Source organism: Cupressus sempervirens, chromosome 3 (assembly GCF_028749045.1).
Source record: "Cupressus sempervirens isolate cs-2001-9-10 chromosome 3, ASM2874904v1, whole genome shotgun sequence".
Taxonomy (NCBI): domain Eukaryota; kingdom Viridiplantae; phylum Streptophyta; class Pinopsida; order Cupressales; family Cupressaceae; genus Cupressus; species Cupressus sempervirens.
The window spans coordinates 649,601,925-649,614,418 of record NC_143120.1 but is presented as its reverse complement, the minus strand read 5'-3'; the positions used below and the strand labels follow the sequence as shown (position 1 = coordinate 649,614,418).

At 35.2% G+C, this 12,494-nt stretch overlaps 1 protein-coding gene across 1 annotated transcript in view; it reads left to right on the top strand.

Moving 5' to 3' along the window:
* Positions 1–564: 564 nt before the first annotated feature.
* Positions 565–12,494, top strand: part of LOC149568372 (uncharacterized) — a 31,472-nt gene continuing 19,542 nt past the window's right edge. The window contains exons 1-7 of the mRNA XM_089821315.1: positions 565–817; positions 4,733–4,804; positions 5,131–6,255; positions 6,373–6,954; positions 8,080–8,141; positions 8,316–8,402; positions 8,610–8,712. Of these exons, the coding sequence (XP_089677441.1) occupies positions 4,733–4,804; positions 5,131–6,255; positions 6,373–6,954; positions 8,080–8,141; positions 8,316–8,402; positions 8,610–8,712 (2,031 nt within the window). The 5' untranslated portion in view covers positions 565–817. The remainder of the gene's footprint in view (positions 818–4,732; positions 4,805–5,130; positions 6,256–6,372; positions 6,955–8,079; positions 8,142–8,315; positions 8,403–8,609; positions 8,713–12,494) is intronic.

The following is a 12,494-nucleotide window of genomic DNA, read 5'->3' as shown; positions in this document are numbered from 1 at the left end:
TTAATTAAAAATATAAATACTAATATAAAACCCATCAAAGTTTGAAATCAAGGAACTAACTTTCTATTTTCTTTTTCAAATAAACAACCTAGAATTAAGCGTCAATTTCAACAAGCCATTAAATTTAAAACTAGATTTTAAAGAAAATGACAGAATTTAAAAGTAGAAAGAACTCTGAAAAATTGACAGCTTTACATTATTATACTTTTATTTTTGAACGTTTCAGAAATTAACGCCTCATTTAATAATAATAATTCCCGTCTTATATTTCCACTGTGCATGACTTAGGAAAATTATGTCCTTTTCAAAATTCATGAAATAATAATTCGCCACTCACATGCGTACCATGCAAAGGACAAATTATTTTGGAAAAACAGTGGAAATATGGTGATAAGTCAAAATTATGTACAGCTCAGCAAAGCGTGACTCTACACCCATTTGATCTGACGTGTACAAGAACACCGTCACCACAAATAACTGACACGTGTACTCAGCATGTGCTGGCGGTAATGTGAAGCGCCGAGAGAACGTTAAAAGAAAGAAAAAGAGAGAAGGAAATTTTTGACGTGAATTGACGGAACGGCCGCATTTGATTTCCTTGAAAAGCGACGTGCATTTCCCTCCGCCTTCTGTACGGTGTCAGATAGATAGAAGAGACAAAAACTAGAAAAAGCAGAGGCCGATTAAACGCTTTGTTATAATCTTACGCTTCGTTATAATCTACAACGGAAGCCAAATCACTGTGTAATCTTAGCAGCCATTTCTATAGATCGCCTTCAGTTTTTGGCCTCGGCGAGGCTTGAGCTCGAGACCTCAGGTACGAAATGTATCTTTCATCAACACTTTTCTTTTCTTTTCTTTTTCCTTTTCTGTATCGGATCTTTTTTCGGAGTTGTTTCTTGGATGTTTATATTTTGAAACATCTCACTCTCCATGAAAATGGTCACAGTTCATAGTTTACAGTTTAAATATAAGCTTTTCTCTGATCTTTAAAGTTTTCACTACATTTTGATGTGCTTAACACGCCTTGAACAACATTACTATCATTGAAATTACAAATGAATCTGATCTGTTCACAGTTCACAGTTCAAATGTATATTTTTCGTTGTAATGAATTTCCTCCACATCTTCCTGTTTTTGCTACCTCGTTTTGAATTACGAGTTTTTCTTTTATCAAGAAGTTGCGAATGGAATCTGATCTTTACCAGGAAAGTGAAGCATTTAAAGCTTTAGGTAAGCTATTGGTTAAATTCTGTGCCTTCTAGTTCACTTCGTTCCTTGATTGAGGCATGTTTCTTGATTGAGGCATGTTTCTAGTGAATGTTTTCTTATTCCAAGCTCGCCGTCGCAGCTTTTTAAGGGTCATGCCATTTACTTTGTAAGGTGACAGCCAGTCGTAGGGTCAATTTGAATGTTTGAGCATCATGCATAGTCTTTGAGAGACGTTTGCAAAATGACTTTCGCCGCTTAGAAGTGTTTCTGACTCCAAAACAACAGATCCTGACGGTTTCTTTTGATATGTCGATAGCTTACGATGCCGGCTGCAAGTGAATCTGTAGTTCTAGATGTGCACCGTTTGCCGTAGATTTATGTATATTGAAGGGACATTATTCTGCAATGTGGCTAGCCTCTCGAGGCTTGGGTGCTGGTGGGGTTTTGGTGCATTAGGTTAAGGTAAGGAACAACGGAAAGCTAACCTTCTCGAGTATTGACGCCTAAGGTCAGTGTAACCTACTTGAATATTGCTACATAGAATCAAGTAAAGATTGTTGTAGGATTATATGTAAAGGCCAGATAGGTAAAATGACGATTCCATGCAGGTCGGATGACAATTTTTTCTCAGCCTATGCTGCCGAGGAAAATACGGAGTCATTTTTAGTCTTTGGTCCCAAACCTTTTGATAAGATCATGTACGGGAATTATGAGTTCATATCGAAGAAAAATATTTTTCAAAATATACTATTTATTAGTAACCATTTTTCGGAAATCATTCTTATATTCATGGCTACAAAATACATCCTGTAAAAGGCCAACTTTTCCTTTTTTCCCCCTTTTTTTCAGTAATCCCCAAAGTTTTATTGACAAGTCTGCAGATTTTGTCTCTCTTTCCCTTTAGCATTTGGCCGTCTGTAATTGAAAGCAATATAAAAACATCTTTTGTAAATTATAGAAATACCCTTTGATTTAGATCTCTTGATTGAAAAAAATTCAGGGAGTCCGTGAGTGCATTTTTAGAAATTATTTCAAATTCACATTTTTTTTTGAATCGCTTAGAGATGAAACAAATTTCCAGCACCTTCCTCTTTGTATAAAATTTCCTGTTGATCGATTCAGCCCTGTGATTTTTGAGTTGGAGTTTGGATATTATCTTTGAAAACATCCTCTGATGTAGAAAAATCTAAAAAGCATCTCTTAATTGAGAAAAAATTGGAAAGTCTGATAGGGCATTTTTAGAAACTATTTCAAAATCACACATTTTTTAATATTGTTCAGACAATGAGACATATTACCAACGCCTTTTTTCGTATAAAACTTCCTGTCAATCAATTAGCCCTGCAATTTTTAGAGTTTTGGATATCTTCCTTGCCTTTTTTAATCTTTGGATTACATCAGATCTTCCACACACCAAATGTTGTAGTAGGAGCCATCTACACAGTACTATATTATAAGCAAGCATGCTTATACTGAAAATATGCATATATTTGAGATATAGAGGCAGTTAATTTGCACCGAGTTTTTTTCAGTTCGGAAAATTTGTAGTATTTGATGAAATAGGTGGATTTTCAACATGCGACATTATTGATTATTTAATCATAGGAATTTACCGGACCAATGTAATATAGCCAACCAATGAAAGCTCATGATATTAGAGATGGTGGAGTTTTGTTGGCTGTTTCTTTTAATTTGAATGAACCTAATAAACAGCTAATTTGTGTATCACAGTTACGTCTTAGTAGTCGGTAGATTTAGTGGCTTGGTCTTGAACAGATTTTCAGGTAGCTGGGCAATAGTCATATCATAAGTAGATATCTGTGAGGACCACTATAAACATAAAATTGGCATGCTTGCATTACAGCTATAATGGTCAACTCATGTCCAAATGGAATGAACTGTTTCGTATCACATAGGAAAGCTCCATTCTCCACTTCCTGAAAAAAACGAAAGTGTGTGATATTAAGTAAAATACTGCATCTAATGCTTGGCTCGGTGTACTGTGAGAAATAATGCTGGGTAAAAGTCCTGGTTGAATTTGGTGAATTAGGTGTTCCTGGGTTGCAATGTCTAAACTGAAAGTAAGCCCCTGCAATAGTTAAGAAGTCTGCAATTCACAAATTTAAAAAAAATGTTCTTCTCACAAACATCCTTTAATAGAGTTAATAAAAATATGAATTCGTCTTTAACAGTTGCACATTTGCCCAACAGTTATCAACAGATTCCGGAGGGACATCATCCTAATCTATAATAAACTAGATAAATTATAAAGATATCATGGTAACTAATCTAGATTCTGGTCTTCCTAAACTTTTCTTCAATTTTCAATTGTAATTTGTAGACACTGTACTGAGGTGAGTAATTTGCCATAGATTACTCTTCAGTAATATAATTTATCATGGAATATGCAATCTTGATAAATTAATAAGAAAAATTTGATTGCACTGTAAGAGATTATTAAATCTCACATGATTTTAAAATTTTGAGAAGATTACATGTAATTTCAATTAGATATGAAAGTGAAATATCATCACAGTTAGTACAATGAGTGTCATCACAGTTATTAAAATGATTGCATTATATCTACACATATATATTTCAAGTTCATTATCGTTATCTTTCTAACTCAACAGAGAGTGAATTTGGCTAGGATTGCGATCAACTGTGCTGCACTGACAGTAGAATCTGAAGTATAATAATAAGCAAAACTAATTGATTGGTTATCTTGGTTAACTAAAAGGTCGCAGCAAATTGTGAAGCTCCCTGAATCAGAAACCATTCTGCCAGATATAAATGTTGTATATTTATTGAGTACACTCCAGTATTGCTAGATAATTTGGCCCCACTTCTTTTTTGTAAAATTGGGAGTTAGCCTTGCCCAAATTAAATTCAGTATCTTATTCAGGTTATTTGTTATAGTGTTCTGTTGTTTAGTAGGCAATTCTTATTTCTTATCATATGATGAATAGAATGAAGAAAATTGCTTTTTTGGAGATTAGCTCCTTGGACTTTCAACAACTAGGGACATTCAAGAGTAATATCACACAGAAGGATAAAGTTAAAATAGTACTAAAATAATAAGTCAAGGATGAGTGCTTTTGCTCTTGCATTCATCTCAATGTTTAGAATTCAAAATTACAAATCTGGGTAACATGTCAGTCTTCATGTCTAAGCCTGACCATATTGGTCTCGCACACTTGCAGTTTAAAGAAGGATCGTCAAATAAAAAGATGATAGTTAAGAGGAAAAATCTGAAGAATTATCTTTTTGTGATCTTGTTAATCTTCTTTCTTTAATAAGGACGGTGAAATAGAATGTCTTTGTGTCTTTTGTCCAGAATGTGTTTGTGTCTTGTCTGTGAGAGATTCTGACAAGAGAATCATTATATTGATCTCGTGTCTTAAAATAGTTTCATCTTATCTTTTCATTAAATAATCAGAGTTAGGAGCAGACATCTATTTGTAGTGGAAATTATTTTTTATACCATATGGCTGTATTAAGTTCATTTGTGAATTTGCAGATGGTGACTGATATGGGACAAGTTTATTGTGAGCTATCTGCAGAGAATCTCTCTGATCAAAGTGATATCCAGGTAGGCTTGTCTTTGACTTGGACACAACACAACAACTTTATGCCTATCATCATAAATTAATTGGGAATGCATTATCATAATTTGTTTTATTTTGTATTCTAATGACTTAGTGCTGTCTAAGAATGAGAAATGTATTGTCATGTAATTGACAATAAGATGAATAGAAATTTTCACCACACTATATACTGCTACTATTATTTGATTTGTCAGTCTAATTGAGAATTTCTGAATCACACATTACGACTTATAGTGATAATTTTTTCAGTTGTAATTTAGATCGCTGCAGCACCAATAATGTTCTGATTCAGTTAATGTGACAATGACAGACAGAGCCTGCCTCCCAGCTGCTTGATCATGGTTCAATCTCATTTGGTAGATTTTCTGTTGAGTCACTAGCATGGGAGAAATGGTCATCCTTTTCACAGAATAGATGTCTAGAGGAGGTGCAAAGATGCTCAGCACCAGGCTCAGTTGCCAAGAAGAAAGCATACTTTGAAGCGTACTACAAGAGAATTGCAGCCCAGAAGGCTTTGCAAGAACAGGAGGAGCTTGCTCAAAAAGCTTCACAGGAAGCATCTCATCAAGCATTGCAAGGGAATGAGCAGCCAGATTTTCATTGTGAGGATAAAATTAACAGCTCCAATGAAAGGCACGACCATCATTTTTATGAAGATGTCACTAGTTTGCAAACTCTTGAAGAAAATGGCATCATTAGTGAAAACCCCAGTAATGACAATTCTACATATTTTCAGGCTTCTGAACAGCCAGATGAGGAGGCTATTGTTACTAACATTGTTGATTTTGATGACTCCTCAATTGCTTATAATCATGAACAATCTGTTTTACATGCTTGTAAACAAGAAAGTGATGGCAACTTTGTAGACTGTGATAATATATTGCATGTTCCTGGCAGAATGTGTTCATCTTCTGGCATGATTGCAACATATGACAGTGTGATTGCTAATGAAGAAATTGGAGAAGAGGCAAACCAGCTTGTTCACTCACAACTATTGGATGACTTCCAGCATGAAGAATTGCTTGGTGAGGATCTATCTTTGAAGAATGAGACACAAGTACAGGAAGACAGTGATAGAGTTGTGTTTGAAAGCCAAAATGATGTTGTGATACTGACTGCAGTGACAGAAACTGGAATAGCTAAACCAGTAAAACATCATTTTGGAGAAATAGAAAGAACAGATGGGATCTCAGAGGAAGTTGAGGAGAAGAATGCTGCTTCTAAAGGAGCTGGGAATGAAATGACATTTGACCCCAAACCTTTGTTACTAAGTGGAGCAACAGAAGTAGGGATTTCTGAACCAAAAGAACATGATATCCAGGAAATAGAAAGAAGTGTTGGGGTCTTGGAAGAAATTGAGGAGAAGAAGATAGTTTCTATACATGCTAATGTAGTTTCAAAGAAACTAAAACAGTCAAAAGAGTCTACTCCTAAGGTAAGGCCTATGCATCTGCAAGTCCACAGGTCGTTACTTAATGAATTCTGCTTATATTCATGAATATAGGTGTCATTTGTATAAAGCTTTATGGTTTATTTATTACCTGATTTTCAGGAGTCTGTTGCTTCTTGCGGGCCGAAGATAACAAAGCATCATAAACCACACTCTGCAATGAAGGAGGTTGTGAGAAATTCACATCAGATATCAAAAAGCCAAGTTTTATCTGGGTTGAGGCCAACCGGAAATTCAACATCTCGGGTGTCAAAAAGCCAGATTGCGGCTGGGCATATCTCAGGAAATTCTGCATCTCAAATCTCAAGAAGTCAGATTCCATCTCGAGTGACCTCAGGAAATTTCACACCTCGAAAGTCGCAAACTGGGCTTTCACCTGGGTCAACAACCTCAACCTCAGGAAAGGCTATCCCGAAGACCTTGCCAAAAACAGAAACCATTGTTGTGTTGAATGGTAACAAGAGTGGAGGAGATAAGCCAGAGGGAGATAGATCTACTAATTCTGGGAATAAGCTGCCAAATTTGAGAGCATCACAATCAAATTTTACTGTTCCTCGACCATTTTCTCTTGCGACAGACAAAAGAGCTTCAAAATTTGAAAATAATAGGGATAATGAAAATTTAAAGACAGCTGAAAAGGTTCTTCAAAATAGAATAAACTTTCCAAGAAATGGGAAAACCGAGGTATAAAATGAATATGTAATCTTTTCACTGTTGTTTTATTAGCTATTACCTATGTTCCCCGGGGACGCGTACCCGGCCTAAAACTCGGCATTTCAGGGACGGGGGGACGGGACGTCCCCTAGCCGTCTCTAAAAAGGGCAAATTACTAGGGGACATCCCCGAAACTTGGGGACGGCTGGGAAAAAAAGGCCGTCCCCGGTACGAAAAGGGGACGCCTAGACGTCACCCAACCGTACTGGGTATGGCCAGCAGTCTCCAAATTTTTTTTTTTTTTTTTTTAAAATGCAAAAAAATTAAAAAGTGAATATTAAAAAATAATTTTAAGGTTCCTTACTAGGTCGCCGAGGTGGGCCCCACCCCTCCAAATCCGGTAGAGGCAGAATAGGAGCAGCAGTCTGCTTCATTTTTCTATGTTATGTTTTTTATGTTGAACATCAACATGATTATGATACATTGATACTTAATACTTTATGGCAGCCCTCTAGCCTTTTGGCGTATAGCTTTAGGCATATTCAGATTTATCATGTTTATCATTATGATATTGTTCACTGATATTGATATGCATTTTGACAATTGTGTACTGAAATTGGATATTATTTCCTAGATGGCATTCAAATGTTATATGTTATGGTTTTATAGTGTTTAAATGACATGCATTGTGCTTAGTTTCATATGAATGACATGTATATTTGCAAATTTCAATGTATATTTTAAAATTTCCCTATTTATATATAGCCGTCCCCGTTTGCCGTCCCCCCCGGTCCCCAAAATCACCAAAAAAATTTGCTGTCCCGGAAACCCGTCCCGCCGTCCCTTGCCGTCCTCGTACCGGAAACTCGGGGGAACATAGGCTATTACTGATTCTGGCATTGATTTTAAATTTTGAATCATTCATTTTGAAACTGTGATAAGCGTCTACATTCATAAATTAATTGAAAGCTGAGGGTGATTTAATTGAATGCTTGTACATAATATGTGCAGTATGAACTTGTTTGTATATACATTAGTAAGTATAAGGCCTTGAAATACAGAGCTTTACAGTTGAGATTTAAGAATACTCAAATATTCACGTGTCAGTAAAATGTTTTTTATGTGTTGTTAATGATAAGTAACATGCTTCTTCAGGCCTCTTCTATTAAAGTGTCAAAAGTACCTGTTACAAAGGACTGTTGTTTGGAAGAAGGAAGGTAATCCTATGCTAACACTCATGAAATGAACAATTTGTTGCATGTGAAAAAATCATATTGCATTAATCCAATATCAAATACTCTTTCTTTAAAATCACAAGATATATTTAGGTTTCTTTGTTTCAGGAAAATTAGCTGAAGTTTTGGTGAAATTCTGTTTTGAATCAAGAACAGGTCTCTCAGGGTACCGAAAATTCCTGTATTGAACAATCGTAGTAAAGAGAAGCAGGCTAAAGACCAAGGGTGCTCAACTATATCAGAGTAATACCCATTTAAAATCTTTTTGACTTTTTCTTTATCTATTTTCTGCGCAAGTCGAAAGTAGTTTGAAAATTCAAATGCGGTGGTGTTATGGCTATGTTTATAAGTTCAAAAGATGATTTTATGATTGCAGTCATAAGATCCATGTGCATATAATCCCTTCTATGGCAGAGTTGATATTAAAAAAATGAGTTGTCTATACCTCAGGTGCGGCTCTTCTCCTGGTATTGTCAAGCTAAAACCAAGCCCTAATGCGGGAGGAACAACCTTTAGCTTCAAAAGTAATGAAAGAGCGGTAAAGAGACAAGAGGTAAGGCATCCTGAGTGCAATGTAGTAAGGTCTAACCTCTAGTACAGAAAAACTTGAAATCCTTAGCAGTGTAGCCGTGTAGTAGAACTTGTATTTAATGTTTTCTTTGTAATTTGATGTTATGATCTTTGTCCTCTGTGCATTTCTTCTTTTAAACCACTGATAGTAGCACAAAGCCACATATGGGAACTGGAAAGAGGAATACCTTCTCTATAATAGTATCCACGTCTAGTTTGTCAGACTTATTTTAACATAAATGATTTTATCTTGACATTCTCCTTATTTACCAATCAAAACTGTTTGAAGACCATGGCTGATTGCTTGTAATTTTCCATATTTAGCGTCCTCTGCAAAGTGTACATATATTCCAACAAGAAGTTCTTAGTTAACCTTTTTTATCACTTATATATTTTTTCACCGAATTTTTTTTTTTTTCAATCTGTTGTATTTGGCAGCATTCTGCAATGGTAGAGATGTTTAAGATGAATTATAGAACTTTAATGCAAATCATCTTGAGGTGAGTATGTTGATTAGTGTGTCTTTTGGAGCTTTCCTTAACACCTTCTGATTTTTTCAAATATAATGAGAGTCGGGGAGCATTGTAGAAAATTAAAATCTCTTAGTCCTAGTTGTTGGTAATTGTGGCGGAGGCAGATGTATTTTTCCAAGCTTAGACTGTTTAGCCCGCTTTCACCTAAAATTTGCAACTAGTTGCATGATAGTGGGAAATTATAGTTTGAGCTTGTAAACCATGGGATATTTCAAAAGTTCAAATCCTTCTTACCTGATATTTCAAATGACAGGTTTAAACAAGTTTTACATCTTCTTGAAATAATCTCATAGAATGCACAGCAACCTTTCATCTAAATAGAATCCCTAAGCCAAGTAGCAAACTTAGAGTGCCAATATTTGAACTACACCTCCTACAAAGTCCACAAACTCAGGGAACCGTATCTTTGCTTCTATAAGGATAGCTTTTCTACACCTATGCCATTACAAGGTATCATATTTTCACTCTTTCATAAACTGCTTTCTATATATAGTTTTTTTGGGACCTTATCTGAAATTGTTTAAGCTGTTGGCCTTTTAGTTCTTCATATCTTCTTGGATACAAAAATATCATCAGTTTTCTTATCTAGTAAATTTCATCCTATTAATCAGAAAAAATAAAAGCACATTAAGGCTAGTAAGAATGAAGCTGAAACAAAGAATTCTTGGAAACCAAAAGTATTAAACTGAAAATCAAGGTCCAGAGAACCAGATCATTATTGGTTCTCCAACGTCAAATGCTTCCCTCCATGTGCCCCAACCATCTGATTTATAACTTTAGCTTAACAAAGTATTCAAATTCAAACTTCAGTTTGTTAGAGAATAGCTTGCTATTTTATAATATAGATTTTAGACAACGTCTATTTTATTTTACTTTTAGCTGTAACACTGAAGGCTTTGTAACTAAGTTAACAATTTGGATGTGGGTATGAGAACCTGGTACGTGGATGTGTGGATTTTGTTTGGGGGTTTGGATGCATTTGGGTACGTGCGTGCGTGTATGTAAAGAAATATAAAAACATATATATACAAAAAAATAACAAAATATACAGAATTGTAAAACTAATTCATTTGATAGGATGACACTTCATCATTAATCAATGCCAAATGCCATTCTTTTTTTCAATTCCAATTGATAGTTTAAAAATTTTCAAATAAGCCATATCCACAGACACATCCGCATCCAGACGCACCCATATTCAGACTGCAGGAGACACATACCACAACTTATCTCTTAAATGATCTTTTCAAATTTTTGTATGTCGGGTTGAATTTACACAGCTGCATCCAGACTGCAGGAGGCACATCCTGTAACTTAGCTTTTAAATGATCTTTTCAAATTTTTGTATGTCAGGTTGAACTTACTCAACACTGAAGGCATATATTGCTTCAGCAACTCCAAATTTTCTTACATCTTGCCAAGCCTACTCAATGTTGACTGATTTCCCATGTCATTGGTACTTCTCATTCGTATCCATTTACCCTTTCCTGTCTTTGCCAATATTGTTCTCTGCACGTCCATTGGATCTCTTTTCAACTGCTGTTGTTATTTTGAATTTAATTTAATTTGTGAATATCATCAATTTAGTGTAAAAACTAAAAGTAGAACCACCATAAGTCAAGAACACCAAAGCTGCAAAATTGAAACACTAAAAGTTGTCTCAAACAACTACAACAAGATATTAAAAAATGTAGGATATGAAACAGAAATAAAAATTAAAGAATTAGATCACTATCTCTTCAGCTTAAAAAATCTTAATGTAAAACTTTCCTATTATTGAAGCTCATAGTTTGGATGTCTAGACATTATCTCGCTACTGTATCTTCACCAGGAGCCATGTCAGCGGCACCATTAAAGACTTTACATCTATCCCTTGACAAACGCTTAGATCAATTACCGGATCTACTTGGTCATTTTTCAATATTTTCATGTCAGCTTGAATTCCTTATTTATATTGTCCAACAAATCCTAGGATGAATATTTTTTGGTGCATGTTCAATTCCTTGTGAATTGATTTAGTTATCTACATTTCTTTTCCAAGTATTGAGTTCATTATTCTATAGAGAAAAAAGAACTGTTATGAGAACAGGAATATGAACTGTTAAAGATGCAAAACTCCAAAATATGTCTCATAGAAGTGAAATAAAATTTTCTGATGGAAAGGGTAACAAAACAGAGACATGAAACACACATAACCCAAACACTATACTTCTCCTGTACTTCTCCAGGATAAAGGTTCAGTCTGTCCTTTTAACTTCAATCTAATTTAGAATTTTAATAATCAGTACCTCTCCCTGCCCTCAGATTATTCTCTTCTCATTACCGCTGTTATCTTCAAATTTTCTGGTTACTGAATTACCTCCCATTGGAAATTCAAAAAATAGATCCAGTAAAAGTCAAATGTGAAGATAAGGCGTATGGTTGGAGGGAAGGCCATCCACTTAAGCCAGTGGAAATGTTGGGCGGGTTTTTTCAATTTTGGCTACATGAACTCATGGAGCAGTGAATATATCTCTCATCATTTCACATGATTGTATTTAATTGAAGCTGCATAATACATAGCTATGGGCTCCCCCTCAATTAACTGCGGGTCAGATGAATCCAGTAAGGGTTGTAAGTAGGATTTATGGGTTTAGATCCACCTATTGATGTGTTGTATGTACAGGGTGATCATATAAACTTATCCAGATTTTATGTGATTTTTACTTTGTGTGCACTTTTGCGTTATTGATTGTCTCACTATGGTTTATATACATCCTTAAGGATATAGTAACCCATTGTGCACCTTCGTCTATGCAAACATGAAATAGATGTTTGATGCAATTATATTAAGTGGTAGTTTGATGATTTGGTGTTCTGCACAATATATGGAAATTGAAAGTCTCAAAAACCTTGTAGATTCTTTGTTGGTGCAAGCTAATTCCTTCTATGTTATTCCAACCTAATAGTCCTCAAGCATGCCTCACCAATGTTCTACATCTCAATCTTCCTCAAAGAAACCCCAGTTTGTAATGTGCACCTTTTAGATGGAACTTAAATCATACTTGCTTCCAAATGATACATTGTTCAATTCAGCATCAAATAGTTATGTGCATGTTTCCCCCTTAGGGCAAGTTTAGTGCTTTTGCAATAGAGCACTTATCCAATTTGTCACTGCTTAGGGCATGGTCAATACCTCTGCCATAAAGATTTAACCATCCAATGCCTTGATTATAACCCAAGTTACTGTATT